At 44.1% G+C, this 18,532-nt stretch overlaps 1 protein-coding gene across 3 annotated transcripts in view; it reads left to right on the forward strand.

The window, feature by feature from the left end:
• Window positions 1-18,532, forward strand: part of LOC134337314 (phospholipid-transporting ATPase IC-like) — a 159,964-nt gene that overhangs the window by 69,270 nt on the left and 72,162 nt on the right. For all 3 annotated transcript variants that reach the window (XM_063032223.1, XM_063032221.1, XM_063032222.1), the window contains 6 exons: window positions 5,105-5,196; window positions 8,034-8,147; window positions 13,129-13,227; window positions 15,241-15,302; window positions 16,541-16,613; window positions 16,712-16,782. In XM_063032223.1, the coding sequence (XP_062888293.1) occupies window positions 5,105-5,196; window positions 8,034-8,147; window positions 13,129-13,227; window positions 15,241-15,302; window positions 16,541-16,613; window positions 16,712-16,782 (511 nt within the window). The remainder of the gene's footprint in view (window positions 1-5,104; window positions 5,197-8,033; window positions 8,148-13,128; window positions 13,228-15,240; window positions 15,303-16,540; window positions 16,614-16,711; window positions 16,783-18,532) is intronic.

Consider the following 18,532-nt stretch of genomic DNA (forward strand, 5'->3'; position numbering starts at 1 on the left):
GGCAGAGTTTGCCTGCTTGACATCACGGTCAAGAATGTAACCAGCACAATTCAAAGTCAAAGTCAGAATAACTTTATTATTGAATATACGTCACCATATTCTTTTGTGAGATTCATTTGCTTGCAGGCATTTACAGGAAAATCAAGAAATACAACAGAATTTATGAAAATGATAAACAAAGACTGACAAACAACCAATGTGCAAAAGAAGACAAATGGTGCAAATTAAAAATAAATAAGTAAATAAATAGTACTGAGAACATGAGTTGTAGACGCTTTGCAAGTGAGTCTGTAGGTTGTGGAATCATTTCACAGTTGGGGTGAGTGAAGTTATCCACGCTGGTTCAGGAGCCTGATGGTTGAGGGGGTAATAGCTGTTCCTGAACTTTGTGGTGTGTCATCCTACCTCCAGAGTGGCAGGAGTCCTTGATGATGGATGTTGCTTTCCTGTAGCAGTGCTCCTTGAAGGATTTGCTCAGGCATGCGATGGGCTTTGTGATCTTCCGGTTTATCACAGCGATGGTGAATCACAGAGATGCCTTACTGGCAGTAAACAAAACTACTAACTACTCTATCGATCACACTTTTTCTGGAAAACAATCACTACAAACCATAGCCTGTAATATCCCGATCGGATTTGAGCTTTTGAACCGCCTATACGACCTGGCATGTTTGCGATGTGAACTGAAATCTTAAAGGTGCAGGATGGTTGTGGCGTAGTGTGGCGTGTACAGGCCGAACTGAGGTTAGCGGGGACCTGGGACCGTGAGCAAGGACCAAGCCAGTACTCAGGATGTGCTGGAACAGGCCTGGAGCTGATTCGAAGCTGCTGATCTGAGGTGAGGCAGAGTCTCGGCAGCAGGGCCCCGGCGCGAAAGCCAGGAATAGGCCAATGTTTAACTGATTTAAGCACGGGGCAAATTTGGAAAGGTTAGTTTTGTGCTGAATCACTGTGGTGGAGCACAGGCCCGAGAGTGAGGGAGGAACCAATGTTCGGCCGATTTAAGCACCAGGCCAGATTGAAAAGGTCAGGGTGTTAGGGCTGAAGGTGGGGGACGGACCAGTGTTTGGTTCACTGTTTACTCGCCTCTGTGCTGAACTGAGTCCGTGGCCTGCAGCTAATAGGCACCTGGACCTGCCACAGTGATGACTGGCTTGGGGGCTGTGAATTCACTTCCATGAACTTTAGTTCAGAATGTTATTTGCTTACATTTTATTGTTCACACGATTTGTTCCTTTGTGCACATTGGGTGTTTGGTCTTTTTTTAATGGGTTGTATTTGGTTTCTTTGTTTTGTGGCTGAATTTCAAGGTTGTATATAATATGGTTGATAATTTTCTATTTATTTACCTATTGAGATACAGCTCAGAGAAGACCCTTCTGGCTCTTCGAGCTGTGACGCCCAGCAATCCCCTGATTTACTCCTAGCCTAATTTTTGAACTTTGAACTTTGATGGACTGGGCTGTATCTACCATCTTCTGCAGACTGTTTCATTCCTGGGCACTGGGGACTCGTAACCAGGCCGTGGTGCAACCAGTCAGGATACTCCCCTCTGTCGATCTATAGAAGTTTGTCAAAGGCCAAGGGAGAAGAATCCGGTAATGGTGTAATGAATCCCAACAAATGCTTCCGGTCAGTGAACCATCCATGGTTCAGTAGCACCATTCACACTTCTAAGTCAGCAGAAGGTTGTGGGTTGGTGTCTCAATTGGAGAGAATTGAGCTCAAAATCTAGTCCATACTATTGTATGGCGTTACCACAGGTCTGTCAAACAAGCCATAAATTTCAGATATGACTCCTCCCACCCACTTTAGAACATAGAACGGTACAGCACAGTATATGCTCTATGGACCACAATATTGTGGCAACCCTTTGACTTGTGCAAAATTCTTAGGCACATGTATATAGCAAGACTTTTGCACAGTACTATAGTAATTTTCTGTATCAGCTGTTCTGCTGTAGCAAAAAAAAACAAATTTTATGACATATATGAGCCATGATAAACCTGATTCTGATAAGGGTCTCTACTGTGGACGAAAGAGCGGGAAGGAGGCAGGGAGACGGGAATCATGGTTGGGGAAAGGGGAAGTGAGGGGGGAGGGAGTGGGAAGCACCAGAGAGACATTCTGTAATGATCAATGGACCAATTGTTTGGGAGCATAGTGTCTCAGAGCTGGGTGTGTCTGCACCCATCCCACACCCTGCCCCGGCACTCCTTCCTGCCACTTGTCCCACACCCCTCCTACGACACTTCACCCTCGTCGTTCCTAATATCCTTTGCTCGCGCCAGATTTACAAAGTTGCTCTCCGCTCCACATTGACAAATACAGTACTGTGCAAGCATCTCAGGGCAAGCATCTCAGGCACCCTAGCTGTATATACGTGCCCAAGACTTTTATACAGTACTGTGATAAGGCATCCATTAGTCTTGCAAGACCATGGACCTGCGCCTGGAAAGTCTTCACTCTCCAGGGCGCAGGCCTGGGCAAGGTTGTATGGAAGACCAGCAGTTGCCCATGCTGCAAGTCTCCCGTCTGCACGACACCAATGTTGTCCAAGGGAAGGGCATTAGGACCCATACAGCTTGGCACCAGTGTCGTCGCAGAGCAATGTGTGATTAAGTGCCTTGCTCAAGGACACAACACGTTACCTCGGCTGGGGCTTGAACTCACAACCTTCAGGTCGCTAGTCCAATGCCTTAACCACTTGGCCACGTGCCCACACAGTACTGTACTGCAATGTTAAAATAGCAGGAAGATAGTTTCAAAAACTGGTGAACTACACTGTTCTGTTCATTAAAGTGTGCAGCAGACCAAAGGAAAGCAGACATAATTATGAATATATCATAACAAAGGATATACAGCTGTATGTAGTCTGGTTTCCAGGGAACTTTAGTAAACTTGTACAGGACACAGAAGTTCAAAATTAATCCTTGAACTGACCCTTGGCTTGTGATATATAATCCAGACTTTTTCTCTTAACTGGTTTCCTGCTTCTTTTCAGCAACTCCACACACCGAGTAGGTGATTATACAGTTACCATTCACACCCTTCTCCCTCGGGTTTATTGTTCATGTGACGGGTGTGACTTACATCAACACTGTAGGTATCAGGCTCGTGGCTTAGTTATTTAATTTTTTGTCTCAACACACAGTTGATGCAGCTATTGAGCACACAGCAATTTGGTGGAGATTTGATCTGACCCGTTTTGTCAGGAGTCCTCTCACTTGTACAAGAGCTCAGAGCTCTTGCCACCTGATACTTTACAGGCAGCCTCTACTTCATTCTGCGCTGTTCTGTGACTCTGCAGCGAGGTGGTTGTTTACCACCTCGTCTGGCAGCTCATTCCACACTCCCACCACTCTCTGTGTGAAGAAGCCCCCCCCCATGTTCCCTTTAAACTTTTCCCCCTTCACCCTTAACCCATGTCCTCTGGTTTTTTTCTCCCCTTGCCTCAGTGGAAAAAGCCTGCTTGCATTCACTCTATCTATACCCATCATAATTTTATTCACCTCTATCAAATCTCCCCTCATCCTTCTGCACTCCAGGGAATAAAGTCCCAACCTATTCAACCTTTCTCTGTAACTCAGTTTCTCAAGTCCCGGCCACATCCTTGTAAACCTTCTCTGCACTCTTTCAACCTTATTTATATCCTTCCTGTAATTTGGTGATCAAAACTGCACACAATACTCCAAATACGAGGATATCAATATTAATACGAGAATTTGAGTTAAAGACCCTAGCCTTGCTAGTTCTTCAGGATAAAAGGTTATGCTAGCACCTCCATCATCCCACAAGCAGAGGAACCATTCGGTCAGTGATTCCCCAGACCTTCGTTTAAAACGAGCAGCCATCTCAGATAGCTCCTTATCATTATACTTCTTGTACTCGAGAGTCTGTACTCCCGGCTGCCCATGGACGTTTTTCTGAGAAGTCACCACAGCAGGCCGAGCCTGCAATAGTTTTGGGGCAAAAGCAGTTTCCCCCTCACCAAAGGACCCATTATCATTATCATCATACCATATATCCATATATCCCCATCCCAGGTCTCTGGGTCTTCCCTGGATAGCATCACAGATATACGCTGTGAAATTTGTTGTTTTGTATCAGCATTTCAGAATCAGAATCAGGTTTAGTATCACCAGCATTTGCCACTACCTTTTATAGGATTTTCCATTCGAAGACATTGGTGTTTCCATACCAGGCTGTGATGCAGCCGGCCGATACACTCTCCACTGCACGCCTATAGAGTTTTTGATGTGGTGCCCAGTCTCCGCTGGCTCCGCAGGAGGAAACACTGTACATCCACCAACACAAGCCGCCAGGAAGTGAAGCTCGTTCCAAAGCAGAGTTGTGGTGTGGCTACACCTTGTGCCAACCACAACAAGCAAATGAAGGCAGAAGGAGAAAATATAAAGCAAAAACTTGACTCAACATTGAATCCCGAAGAAGGGTCACTTCTCTGTTTCCCTCTGTAGATGCTATCTGACCGATTGAGTTCCGCTTTCTCAGGCTGAGCTAGTCGATCACCTGTAAAATTGGTCCTGTATTTTTTACCTTCTTCCTTAGCAAGGTTCAATGTTCAAAGTAAATTTATAGTCAAAGAACGTGGAAGTCACCACATACTACCCTGAGATTCATTTTCCTGCAGGCTCTCGCAGTAAAACAAAGAAATACAATAGAATCAGTGAAAATCCACAAAGACTGATAAGCAACCAATGTGCAAACGAGGGGAAGACGTACCCAGCCCAACCTTCTGGACAACTCCTCCTCATCTGCATTTTACAACTTCTACGTTCTTTTACCTGAGCTCTCTATCTCTACCTGCTCCCACTTAATCACTGACCACCTAACCTTGCTTGCAACTTACCACCGTGGTCACCTTGGTTTTACCCGATCAGCAACATCACTCTCCCCCATCCTCCCTGCAGATGAACAGCTTCTTCTATCCCCTTCCCCGTTTCTGACCAAAAGGGGTCTTTGATCTAAGATGTTGATGCAGTTTGTCTTCCCGCGGATGCAGCCTGACCTGCTGAGTATTTCCAGCATAGACTGATTTTACTTTAAGCAAATGCTTACGACAGTTTGATATTCTCTTTTGCAGACCGCAACTGGGAAGTGAGGGCTAACAATGTGAGCTACCACACTCAGATTAAGGAACGCGCCTTCCTCTGCTTTAAGAAACGGAAATATGCTGTAAGTCCTTTCCTTTAACCAGGCATATGGTGTGCTGAGTAACATGTACCCAAAGTCAAAGTCGAGTTTATTGCCGTAGGCACAAGTACTTCTGGACCAGCTGCAGTGACGACTGGCTTCATTGCTGTGAATCAGAATCAGGTTTAATATCACTGGCATACATCATGGAATTTATTGTTATTTGGCAGCAGGTACAGGGCAATACATAATAGTTAACAACTGTTAAAATAAAAGTAGATAATGGAGTGCTTGTGGGTTCAATGTCCATTCAGAAATCCGATAGCAGAGGGGAAGAAGCTGTTCCTGAATCATTGAATGTATGTCTCGTGCCTTCAAGCTCTTGTACCTCCTCCTTGATGTTGGCAATGAGAAGAGGGCATGTTCTGGGTGATTGGGGTCCTTAATGATGGATACACCCTTTCGAGGCAATGCCCCTCGAAGGTGTCCTCGATGCTGGGGAGGCTGGTGCCCATGATGGAGCTGGCTGAGGTTACAACTTCCTGCAGCTTATTTAAATCCTGCGCAGTGGCCCCTCCATACTCACTTCTGTGAATTTAATTCTGAATGTTCTTTGCTTGCAATTTATTGTTTGCACGATCTATTCTTTATGTTGCACACTGGGTGTTTGACAGTCTTTTTTAATGGGTTCTATTGGCTTTCTTTGTTTTTGTGGCTGCCTATAAGGAGATGAATCTTAAGGTTGTATAAAACATACATACTTTGATAATAAATGTACTCTGAGCTTTGAACGTTAAATGTATGACAAGTACAATAGAAAGCTCATCTGCAGCATCATTACAGAAATAAAGAGAGAGATTAGTGCTATTATCACACAGATATCAACTCAGACAGTGAAACGCATCCATTACATACTGAAGGCAGCTCACAAGTGCCCCCACACTTTACTCCCCTCCCAGAATCAAACATGTGGATTGTTTTTAAGTGAGGCAGTAAGGTTATCAGCTAGCACTGATAATGTCTATTCCAAATAGTGTTCTTGAAGCTCAAAGTTCAAAGTAAATTTACTATCAATGTACGTGCATGTCACCATATACTATCTTGGGATTCATTGTCACAGGCAGTTAGAGCAAAATAAAGAAATATGATAGAATAAATGAATAACTATACATAACTAAAGACTGTCTGACAACCAATGTGCAATAAAAGACAAATCATGCAAAAATAAATAAAGTGAATAAGGGCAGTACAGTAGCATAGTGGTTAGCACAACGGTTTATAGTACCAGCAACCCAGTTCAATTCCTGCCACTGTCGGTAAGGAGTTTGTACGTTCTCCCCGTGACCAAATGGTTTTCCTCCAGGTGCTCTGGTTTCGTCCCACTGTCTAAAGATGTACTGGTGGTCAGGTTAATTGATCACTGTAAATTGTTCCATACTTATCCACTGATATCTATTATACACCCACTGACTCTCACAGCTACCTGGACTATTCCTCTTCCCACCTGTTACTTGGAAAAATGCTATCCCCCTCTTTCAATTCCTCCGTCTCCGCCGCATCTGCTCTCAGGAGGAGGCTTTTCATTTCAGAACAAAGGAGATGTCCTTTCTTCAAAGAAAGGGGCTTCCCTTCCTTCGCCATCAACGCTCCCCTCAAACATATCTCTTCTGTTCCACGCACATCTGACCTCGCCCCATCCTCCTGTCACCCCACCAGGGATAGGGCTCCTCTTATCCTCACCTACCACCCTACCGGCCTCCGTGTCCGGCACATAATTCTCCGCCATCTCCAGCGGGATCCCACCACCAAGCACATCTTTCCTTCTCCCCCCACTTTCTGCTTTCCACAGGGATTGCTCCCTACATGACTCCCTTGTCCATTCGACCCTCCCACTGACCTCCCTCCTGGCACTTATCCTTGCAAGTGGAACAAATGCTACATCTGCCCCAACACCTCCTCCCTCACTACCATTCAGGGCCGCAAACGGTCCTTCCAGGTGAGGCGACACTTCACCTGTGAGTCTGTTGGGGTCACTTACTGTGTTTGGTGCTCCTGGTGTGGGCCTCCTGTATATTCGTGAGACCCGATGTAGATTGGGAGACCGCTTCGCGAGAAAGAGCGGGATTCCCCAGTAGCCACCCATTTGAATTCCACTTCCCATTCCCATTCCAATATGTCAGTCCATGGCCTCCTCTACTGTCGCGATGAGTCCACACTCAGGCTGGAGAAGCAAAACCTTATATTCTGTCTGGGCAGCCTCCAACCTGATGGCATGAACATTGATTTCTCTAACTTCTGGCAATGGCCACCACCACCCACCCTTTCACCATTTCCCATCCTCTTTTCCCTCTATCACCTTATCTCCTTACCCCGCCCATCGCCTCCCTCTGGTGCTCCTCCCCTTTTTCTTTCTTCCATGGCCTTCCGTCCCTTCCTATCACATTCCCCCTTCTCGAGCCCTCTATTTCTTTCACCAATCAACTTCCCAGCCCTTTACTTGATGCCTCCCCCCCCCAGTTTCCCCTATCACCTTATGTTTCTTCCTCCTCCCTCCCCCCCCCCGCCCAAGTCTGACTCCTCATCTTTTTCTCTCCAGTCCTTGAAGGGTCTAGGCCTGAAATGTCGACTGTCGTTTTTCCGATAGATATTGCCTGCTTGCTGGGCTCCTGTGCGGTCGCCTGAAGGAGTGCTAATTTACTTTACTGACGCCGTTGTTAATGAAGCACTCATTCCGTTGGTTTACTGAACACCAAAGTGAAATGACAGCAGCAGTAAAGGTTTCCTTAAACCAAATGCCACATAACTCAGGGTATTATGAAGATGCAGAAATGTTTTACAGTGACCTCACACTCATCACTCTCGCATAAACTTAATTCCAGGATAATAAAATCAAGACCTCTAAGTACAACATTATTACATTTCTACCTCGGAACCTGTTCGAACAGTTTCAACGAATCGCTAATTTCTACTTCTTGCTGATTTGTATCCTCCAGGTAAGCTCTGTTTGGTCACCACTATATGTAGCATTTGGGTGTCAATGTAAAAGAAATGCCATTAATGGCAGAAGAATGTTTACATTGTGTGAAATCTCAAGTCAAGTCAGGTTTATTGTCATTTCACTATATACATGTATACCGTCAAACGAGATAACGTTTCTCCGGACCAGGATGCAGTGCGCCGCCATACACATAGCGCACAAGAAGTTGGGAAAGTAAGGGTTAAATCTACGGATGCATTACACATCAACAAAGAAAGTAAAGGTACAGATCAGATTAACCAGCGCCCACTTTGAATGTGATGTGCCAGGGAGTTCAGAAGCCTAATGGCCTGGGGGAAGAAACTGTTTCCCATTCTGACCGTTCTTGTCTTAATGCATCGGAGTCTCCTGTCTGAAGGTAGAAAGTCAAAGAGGATGCTGGATGGATGGGTGGGATCCTTGATAATACTAAGGGCCCTGCATATGCAGCACTCCTGATAAATATTCCTGATAGATGGTAGGGAGACCCCTGTGATTTCTCTTGTCTGTTGTGCACTGTACCCAAATTTAATCACTATTAATCAATAGTAAATAGTCAAAACAAGTCAAGTTTATTGTCATTTAACTATATACATGAATAGTGCCAAACGAGACAACATTTCTCCAAACCAGGGTGGAAAGTACAATAGTACACACAACACACATTAGCCTAGGAGAGTAAGAATTAAATCTGCAAATGAATTATGCATATGTAAACAAGGTAAAGTGCAAAAATTAGATATTGTAGTATACACTGCAAATTATCCGGTGACACTTTGAATGTGTTGTGGAAGGGAGTTCAGAAGCCTAATGGCCTGAGGGAAGAAACTGTTTCCCATTGTTACGTACCCCGTAACTGGGTTCCCAAACCAGCAGAAATGGATCACTCAGTTGGAGTCTGGATTACTAGAACTAAGAAAGTTTTATTAAAGAAACAAGCAACACAGTAATCGAAAGGATAATAAATGCAACAGTTCAGCGATGATAAACACACATGTGCACAGAATTAAGATAACAGCATCAATCAAGCTCTATCGTTGTCTAGGGGTAAATGACCAAATTTCAAAGTGACCCAAAGTTCAGTCCAGTTTAGTAGTTCAATTCGCAGTAATCGTTGCCATGGCGATGGACAACGTGGGGGAAGAGAGAGATAGAAGAGGAACAACTGATCATTCAGAGCGGCTTCACTCACAGACCGGCGAGATGGCTCACAAGCAACTTTTGGGCGGGTCCTTGGTGATGTCACCTGAGGTCACCGACTGTGACCCCTCCTCCAGATGCGGTCGATCCTCTGCAGTGAACCCGGCACCCAGGCAAGGGCGGACACACACCGGGTTCCCGCTGATCGTACCTTTCCACCCCGGGCGTTGTCTGGTACTTCTCACCGACTCGTGAGAGGCGTACCGCTTCCAGGGTCTCGTTACCTCGGGTGTCGTGTGTGTCCAGCCTTAGCGAACCTGTCCCTTTTTATCCCCCTGCTGGGGCATCGCCTGTCCACCACTTCAAACAGTTCAGGGTTCAAAGGGGGAGCCGCTCCAGACTGCTCTCTCTCCCACGTCCCTTCATTACACATCTCCAGACGCTGCTCCATTGTTCCTTATCTCTCCTTCCCCTGAGGGCAGGTGGCAGACCAACTGCTGATGCCACTGATGCTAGCCCAGGCCAGCAAACATCTTAATTTTTATGTGTATTCTCGTCACACCATCCTGACCGTTCTTGTCTTTATGAAGTTAATAGTGCAGTTGATTAAATCCATACTGTTCACTGGAGGAATATGTTGGATTTAGTTTGTGAAGGAACAATGCGTAATATAGACTCAGTATCACTTTATTAGGTACACCTCCTCATTAATGCAAATATTGTATTAGCCAATCATGTGCCAGTAACTCAGTGCATAAAAGCATGGAAACATGGTCAAGAGGTTCAGTTGTTGTTCAGACCAAACACCAGAATGGGGAAGAAATGTGATTTAAGTGACTTTGACCATGGAATGATTGTTGGTGCCAGATGGGATGGTTTGAGTATCTCAGAAACTGCTGATATCCTGGGATTTTCCTGCACAACAATCTTTAGAACAGGGATTCCCATCCATGGACACCTCGGTTAATGTAAGGGCTCGTGCCTTAAGAAAGTTTGAGTATCCCTGCTGTATAGTTCACAGAGAATGGTGTGAAAAACAAAGAAACATCCTGTGAATGGTAGTTCTGTGGGCAAAAATACCTTGTTAATGACAGAGGTCAAAGGAGATTGGTCAGGTTGGTTCAAGCTGAAATTTGTTAATTTTTTTATTTAGCAATACAGTGCCGCGCAGGCCTTTCTGGGCCTTTGGGCCTAGCTGCCCCAGCAACCCCTCAACCCTGATTAACCCTAACCCCGAACACCAAACTCCGGAGCACCTCAAGCTGTGATAGCATCACGTTAACCGCGACGCTGCCTTGGTGCCCATGGTGACCATGCATTACCACAGTGGTGTGCAGAACACGTCAGACCTTGAAGTGGACGGGCTACAGCAGCAGAAGATCATGAACATACCCACAGCGGCCACTTCATTAGGTACAGGAGATAGCTGATATTGAAACCACTGAGTGTAACAATCGTTGATTGTCTCAATGGCCCAAACCTTCCTTCAGGCAGTGACATGTTGGACTCTGATACCTGCTGTTGTTTTCCTAAATATTACATGAACAAAGAATGAGCAAGAAAGAGGAGCTGAGAGAACAAAGGAAAGACAAAGGGAAAAGTAGTTGTGATCTCGGTCTTGGAATAAACATTACAAAGCAAAGAATTAACCTGTAAGACAACCAGGTCATTATGACATGACACCTGATACTGAAAACTAAGACGTTTCTAGAAAAGTACAGAAGAAACTACATTAATTGCTGGAAAATTCAGTGAAAAGTTGCACATTTATATTAAAATGCAAGCAAGCATAAGGAAGTTAAAGCGCAAGACAAATAGCAATAGCCTTATAGATATGTTTAAAATCACAAGAGGCATGGATAAAGTGGATATAACAGTCTTTTCCCCAGTGCGGGAAAGTCCAAAATCAGGAATCATAGATGTAGGTTTGTCACTGAGAGGGGGAAGATTAAAAAGGAAGCGGAGGGCTAATGTTTTCACTCAGAGGGTGGTGAGTATACAGAATGAGCTCAATCTACCAGAGGAAATAGCTGAAGCAGGTCCAGGAGCTTGAAGTCCTGAAGAAGGGTCTCGGCCCGAAATGTGGACTACTTATTCATTTCCATGGATCCTGCCTGGCCTGCTGAGTTCCCCCAGCATTCTGTGTGTGCTGCTCTGGATTTCCAGCATCTGCAGAATCTCCCATGTTCAATAGTATCAGTTAAGAAGCTCCTGGATAGACAGGTGTGGGGGAGGGGTGCTCAGAAGGATGTGAGCGAATGGTCTGGATGGGCCAAAGGGCCTGTAGCTGTGCTGCATTGCACTGTGGTCCCATAATGTCACAGGTAGTGTGAATGCGTGTCTGATGTTCAGCAAAGACAAGAAGGCCTGAAGCTGTGACAGGTAGATCATATCTTTTACAGAGGAGAATGTTGGACATGCCCATGTCTACATTAAGGGGAGTCCAGAGGAGGTTCACAAGAATAATCCAGGATTGAAAGGGTTAACTTTTGATGGCTCTGCGCTGGAATTTAGAAGAATAAGAGGGAATCTCATTGGAACCTATTGAATATTGAATGGCTTGGATAGGGTTGATGTGCAGAGGATGATTCCTACAGTTAGGAAATCTAGGACCAGGGGCACAGCCTCAGAATATAAGGTCATGCTTTTAGAATGGAGATGAGGGGGAATTTCTTTAGCCAGAGGCTTGTGAATCGAAGGAATTCATTGCTACTCATAGCAGTAGAGACCAAGTCACTGGGTATATTTAAAGCAGAGGTTGATAGGTTCTTGATTAATAAGGGTTTCAAAGGTTACGGGGAGAAGGCAGGAGAATGGGGTTGAGAGGGAAAATAAATCAGCTATGATCGACTGATGGAGAAGACTAGATGGACCATAACTTTGATGCTCCCATGACTTTGGGTCTTAAGGTGTTGGTGGAGAGTGGTGAATTTACTTTGGAACTCTCTTTGAAGTTTGAGAGAGAAGAACAGAGTTAACGTTACAGGTGGGTAAACCAACAACAGGACTGATTCAGAGGAGAAGAGTTACCTGTAGTTGTAGAGTTCAGCAGTGAGTCTGGAAGGCTGCAGTGTGCCCAGAAGGAAGTTGAGGTGCTATTCCTCAGAAGATTATTGCTTTATTTGGTTTATTTTGTATAGAACGAACAATCTTTTTACCTGTTTTTTTTTTGTTATGCCATATACACTCAGTGACCACTTGTACCTAACAAAGTCACCACTGAGTGTATGTTCATGGTCTCCTGCTGCACCCCATCCACTTCAAGGTTCAATGTGTTGTGCATTCAGAGACGCTCTTCTGCACAACACTGTTATAACGTGTGGTTATTTAAGTCACTGTCACCTTCCTGTCAGCTTGAACCGTCTGGCCATTCTCCTCCGACCGCTCTCATTAACAAGGCTTTTTCACCAAAGAGCTGCTGCTCACTGGATGTTTTTGTTTTGTTTTTCACACTATTCTCTGTAAACCCTAGAGCCTGCTGTGCGTGAAAATTCCAGGAGATCAGCAGTTTCTGAGATACACAAACCACCCCATCTGGCACCAACAATCACTTAGTCAAAGTCACTTAGATCATATTTCTTGCCCATTCTGATGTTTGGTCTGAACAACAACTGAACCTCTTGACCATGTCTGCATGTTTTTATGCATTGAAATGCTGCCACATGATAGGCTGATCAGATATTTGCATTAATGAGCGGCTGTACCCACTGAGTGTAAATCCAGTGAAATGAGACAAAAGCTGAGAAGGTTTATCAAGATTGAGATGTGGGATCTGGAGATCCCTCCCTTCTCATCTGAATGTTCTTCCTTTTGATCAGACCATTCCAGCGATCTCCACATTGCCATGGTTCACGACATTGATTCCACTGACATTTGTCCTGGCAGTAACAGCGGTGAAGGACATCATTGATGACATTGTGAGTACTTCCCCAGCCATTCTCCACTGACAACGCTCCCCTGCATTTATATAGTGCCTTTAACATGCTGAAATTACTGCACAGTGACTGAGAGACCAAGAGTTCATCTTAATCATATAAGGGATCATATAAGCAGGTTGGAAGCTGTTCTACTTCTGCAGGAGAAGATTTCTTCTTCACCAGCCCTTTACACTTTCCACCTATCACCTCCCAGCTTCTTACTTCATCCCCCTCCCCCACCCGTCTGGCTTTATCTATCACTTTCTAGCTGGTTTTCCATCCCCTCCCCTGATCTTCATATTCTGACGTCTTCCCTCTTCCTTTCCCGTCCTGACGGAGGGTCTTGCACCGAAACATCGACTGTTCATTCTTTTCCATAGATGCTAGCTGACCTACTGAGTTCCTCCAGCATTTTGTGTGCGTTGCTCTGGATTTACAGCATCTGCCGAATCCCTGTGTTTATGGAAGCTGTTCTATTGGTATATATAGACCTTCCTCATGTTCACTGCTATTGAATCAGAATCAGGTTTAATATCACTGATACCTGTCATGTAAGTTGTTTTGTGGCTGCAGTACATTGCAATACATAAAAGAACTATAAATTGCAGTAAGAACTATAGAACTTCCAGTCAAGATGGCAATACCGCATGATGTGGCAGCTCTCTGGTAGTCAAAAAGCCAAGAAATCTGACTAAAAACATCATTAGAAATAACTTTTCTGAGGTAAATTGTGTTAAATTATCGCTGCAAGCAGTGAAGGAGTGAGCGATGGTGAGGTGAGTTTGGGGGATGATCCAAGATGGTGGATTGCAGAATCACTGCAGATGAGGTTCCGATGCCTGTACAAATGGCCCAGGTGCAAGGCCGGATCGCTCTGGGTGCCAAGCTGACTTCAAGAGCTGGAGAGTGGCTTCTGGCTGGGCAGCGTGGTCTAGACCCACAGCCTTTCGCAGTAGCTGGGTCCGAGTTTGAGGTACGACTGCTGTTTAGACAATTTAAACGCTGGCCCATATTGGAGGTGAGAGCCGATTTCACTCGCTTTCCACAATGTTTTACTGATCTCTCCAGGGAGCTGGAGCTGGAGCCTTTTGCTGTTCCGTTTTTTGGTCTGAAAAAGCCGGGGTGTTGGGATCTGAGGCGAGAGCTGATTTTGTTTGTTCTCTGTGATGGTCACTCCTCTCTCTGTGGCACTGAGGCTATGAAGACTGACCTGGCTGCTGTGCTCTGTGCCCGCTAATATGATGAACTGATAAGGGAGGCTTCAGGCCTACTCCGGGCTGAACCGGGGTTCGGATCTGAGGACTCAGTTTTGGTTCGGAATGTTGTTGTTCACTTCAATTGTTTGCAAGATCTGTATTTTATTTTTCTTCCTCTTGCGCATTGGGTGTTGGTCTTTTTTTTATTTTTATGTTTTTTTAAAAAATTGGTTTCTTTCAGGTTTCTTGCTTTGTGGCTACCAGTGAGCTAACAAATCTCAAAGTTGTATAATTTATACTTAATTTGATAATAAATACATGTACTTTGAATCTGAAAGTAGCGGAAAAAAAGGGCAAAAATAAAGAGTTCATGGTGGGTTCAACGTCCATTCAGAAATCTGATGGCAGAGGGGAAGAAGCTGTTCCTAAAACACTGAGTGTGTACCTCCTCCTTGATGTTACATGCAGAGGAGAACATAAGCTTCTCCAGTTTAAATGCAAAGATTAGATGGGCCAAAGGGCCTGTTTTTATGCTGTGCTTTTCTATGACCGTGACTCCAATCTTTCCCATTCTTTTATTTATTTCTCATTGCATTGACTTATCATGGATAAAATGCTGCTTATAATTTGCTTCATGAAATGACATATTACTTAATCATTGCAAATAATATTTGACATTCAAGTGGTATGTTTGGTTTGTTTATACCGACATAAATATTTTATTTTAAACTTAATATTTCACAGTGAATTTTCGTTAACTTTACAGCAGAAAACTGTAACAAATAGCATGGATGATATTTTAGCTTTGTGTTGCTAGGCACGCCATAAGAGTGACCGGGAGATCAACAACAGACCATGTGATGTTCTTGTGGGCCAGAGGTAAGCTGTAAAGCATTGCACAGATTAATGGATATCAACACAGATACTAATCTCTGCACAGGTAGCAGCTTTGGGTAAGAAATAATTATCTTTTCCTATGAATGATTCAGAATCAGGTTTAATATCACTGGCATATGTTGTGAAATTTGTTGTTTTGTGGCATTCCCATGGGTTCTCCCCATGACCCTGTGGGTTTTCTTTACGCACTCCAGTTTGCTCTCACATTCCAAAGGCGTACCGTACGGGTTCGGGTTAGTAAGTCGCGGACACGCTATGTTGGCACGCGGAGTGTGGTGACACTCGCAGAAGTTGCGGGCTGTCCCCAGCACATCTCTGATTGTGTTGGTCGTTAACGCAGGTGACACATTTCACAATGTTTAGATCTACATGTGACAAATAAAGTTCATTCTTTGCAATTTACTTTTATTTATTTTTATTTAGTGATCCTGCACGGCAACAGGCTCTTCGGCCCAACGAGCCCATGCTGCCCAAATAACGCCCATGTGACCAATTAACCTACTGATCCATATATATGCTGAAAGTAGAATGAAGGGGGTAATTCTTACAGTCTTAGGACTGAAATTTGAAAAAATAGAATTATTAAAATAAATATTTATTGTTTGTATATGGGTGGTGGGTGGAGATGCATCTCTAGCAAAGGAGGTGGAAGGTGCTCCTTGCCTCCGCTAGCCTGCAGGTCACTCTTGGGCAAGTGTTGCACCTATTTAGCCCCCCTCCCCCCAGCCATGGGTGCAGGATGGGTGTATGAGCAGCTGGTGCATATCACAAGTCCTGGTTATGCAACCACTGACGTCAGGTAGGCAATCTCTGAAGAGTATTGTTAACGGCTGGGGTCACCCATCTTGTAAAGACACTGCCCAGAAGTAGGCAATGGCAAACCACTTGTGTAGAATTTGCCAAAGACAATTATGGTCATGGACCATGATCACTCACGTTATATAACATGGCACATTATGATGATGAATGATTGGATCTGCAGAAGCCTTCTTGCAAAGATTCACTGTCTGCTGAACCTAACTTCAACATAGATGCCTGTAGACACATAATTAATAATCAGTCATTTTGCACCCAATATGATTGCTGTTTGTGTATGGTATTTGACTGCCTGCTCACAATTACATCCATACCCCAGTAGGATTGATTGGCTCTAGAGGGCTGTGGGATTCACTGTCAGGGAACATGCTATGAAATGCAAGTTTCTTTTCCTATTTTCATAGCTTCAAGCTTACAAAATGGAAAGAAATCCAAGTAGGAAATTTGGTGTGTCTGAAGAAGGATGAGTTTGTTCCAGTGAGTTATTTTTCAGTAATATACTGTATATTCTTTATTCGTTGCATATAAAGAGTTTAGGTATCTCAAAGTGATTGATGTTATTGTGGTTCTCCTAGGCAGATCTCTTCTTGCTGTCTACCTCTGAGCCAAACAGCCTGTGTTATGTTGAAACGACTGAAATTGATGGGTAAGCCCTTTGGATATGCTGATTGCATTTTGATTAAATTGTGCTCCATGTATTTCTGTTCAATTTTATTGACAGTAACACCGATTTAGGGGTCTTGTCAGAACATCTGCTGTTTAGATGCGGTAGATTGGTTTAAGATGTTTCATTCTGGTTAGTGGATTGGACTCTGTAGTTCATGTTATGATGTGTTTCTGGTTTCTGGTCACTCCTTTTTTTGTTGCTATTTAGGCAATTTATTTTTTACTGTTTTGTGTGCGGGGGTGGGGGTTGATGTTTTTGTCTGAACAGCTTCCATCGTTTTCATTGTTTTGTGGCTGTCTGGGGAAGAAGCACGTCAGAGTTGTATACTGCATACGCACTTTGATAATAAATGTACTTTAAACCTTTGAGTTAGATAAGTATCAGTTTCATTATTTTTGATTTGCAAGGCTTGTCTTCTGCATATTGATTGTCAGTCTTTGTTTATGTATAGCTTTTTTGTAAATTCTATCCTATTTCTGTTTTTTTTCTTGTAAATACATGCAAGAAAATGGATCTTAAGTTTGCATATGGTAACATATGCAAACAGGCTTTTTCCACTGAGGTTGGGTGGGGCTTCAACTAGAGGACATGGGTTAAGGGTGAAAGGTGAAAAGTTAAGGGAAATATGAGGGGAAGCTTCTTCACCCAGAGGGTCGTGAGAATGTGGAACGAGCTGCCAGCACAAGTGGTGCGTGCGAGCTCGATTTCAACATGTAAGAGAAGTTTGGATAGGTACATGGATGGTAGGGGTCTGGTGGTCTATGGTCGCCGTGTAGGTAGGCAGTTTAAATGCTTCAGCGTGGACTGAATGTGATGAAGGGCCTGTTTCTGTGCTGTAACTTTCTATGACTCTGACTCTATGTATGCACTTTGATAATAAATTTACATTGAACTTTGAGAGGTGGCCTGACCTGAGTGTTTTCAACATTTTCTGTTTTCATACCTGTGGGAAGTAGATGTCTGGATTGGCATCCTTGCCCACAGATCGCCAGAACTTTGTGGGCAACTTTGTTTGAGATCATTGATTTCAAAGTAGAGGCCAATTTAACTAGGTTGGCTCAAATCTCACCTCTTGTAAGGCCTGAAGAAGATAAAACATTTCTCCCACTATTTCATAAAGCCTGATAATGTTAACTGAAACCTGAAACCCTTGAAATTCATGATGAAGGGTCTCGGCACGAAAGGTTGCCCTTTCTTTTCCCTGATCTATTGAGCTCCTCCAGCACTTTGGGTATTTTGCTCAAGATTTCCAGCATTGGCCAAATCTCTTGTTTTTACCAGGCTGCTTAAGTCAATTTGCTGGCTGGTGGTGTAGTGGCACCCACACTGGACTTTGAGATGAGTTGTCCCCGGTTAGATTCCGGCTGGTTCCTTGTACGCTTTCCATCTGCACAGGGTCAAGTGTTAAGCTAGTAACTCGGCCTTATAAAAAAAACAGACAGACAAATGCTAAAAAAACAGCAAGTTTACCACTCAATTTGCCACAAGGCGCAGAGGGGAACTAACTTAAGTCGATTTGCACCATTGTGGTTGAATTCAAGGATGTTTCATACCAAATAACTCACTTTGTCACTTAAGTTTTAAATGTTGGAAGTAAGAGATTCTGCAGATGCTGAAAATCCAGAGCAACACACACAAAATACTGGCAGACCTCAACAAGTCAAGGAGCATCTATAGTGGGGAATAAACAGTCAGCGCTTTGGATCTGCAGTCTCCTGTGCAACCTGAT

This window comes from Mobula hypostoma, chromosome 24, assembly GCF_963921235.1.
Source record: "Mobula hypostoma chromosome 24, sMobHyp1.1, whole genome shotgun sequence".
Classification (NCBI taxonomy): Eukaryota; Metazoa; Chordata; class Chondrichthyes; order Myliobatiformes; family Myliobatidae; genus Mobula; species Mobula hypostoma.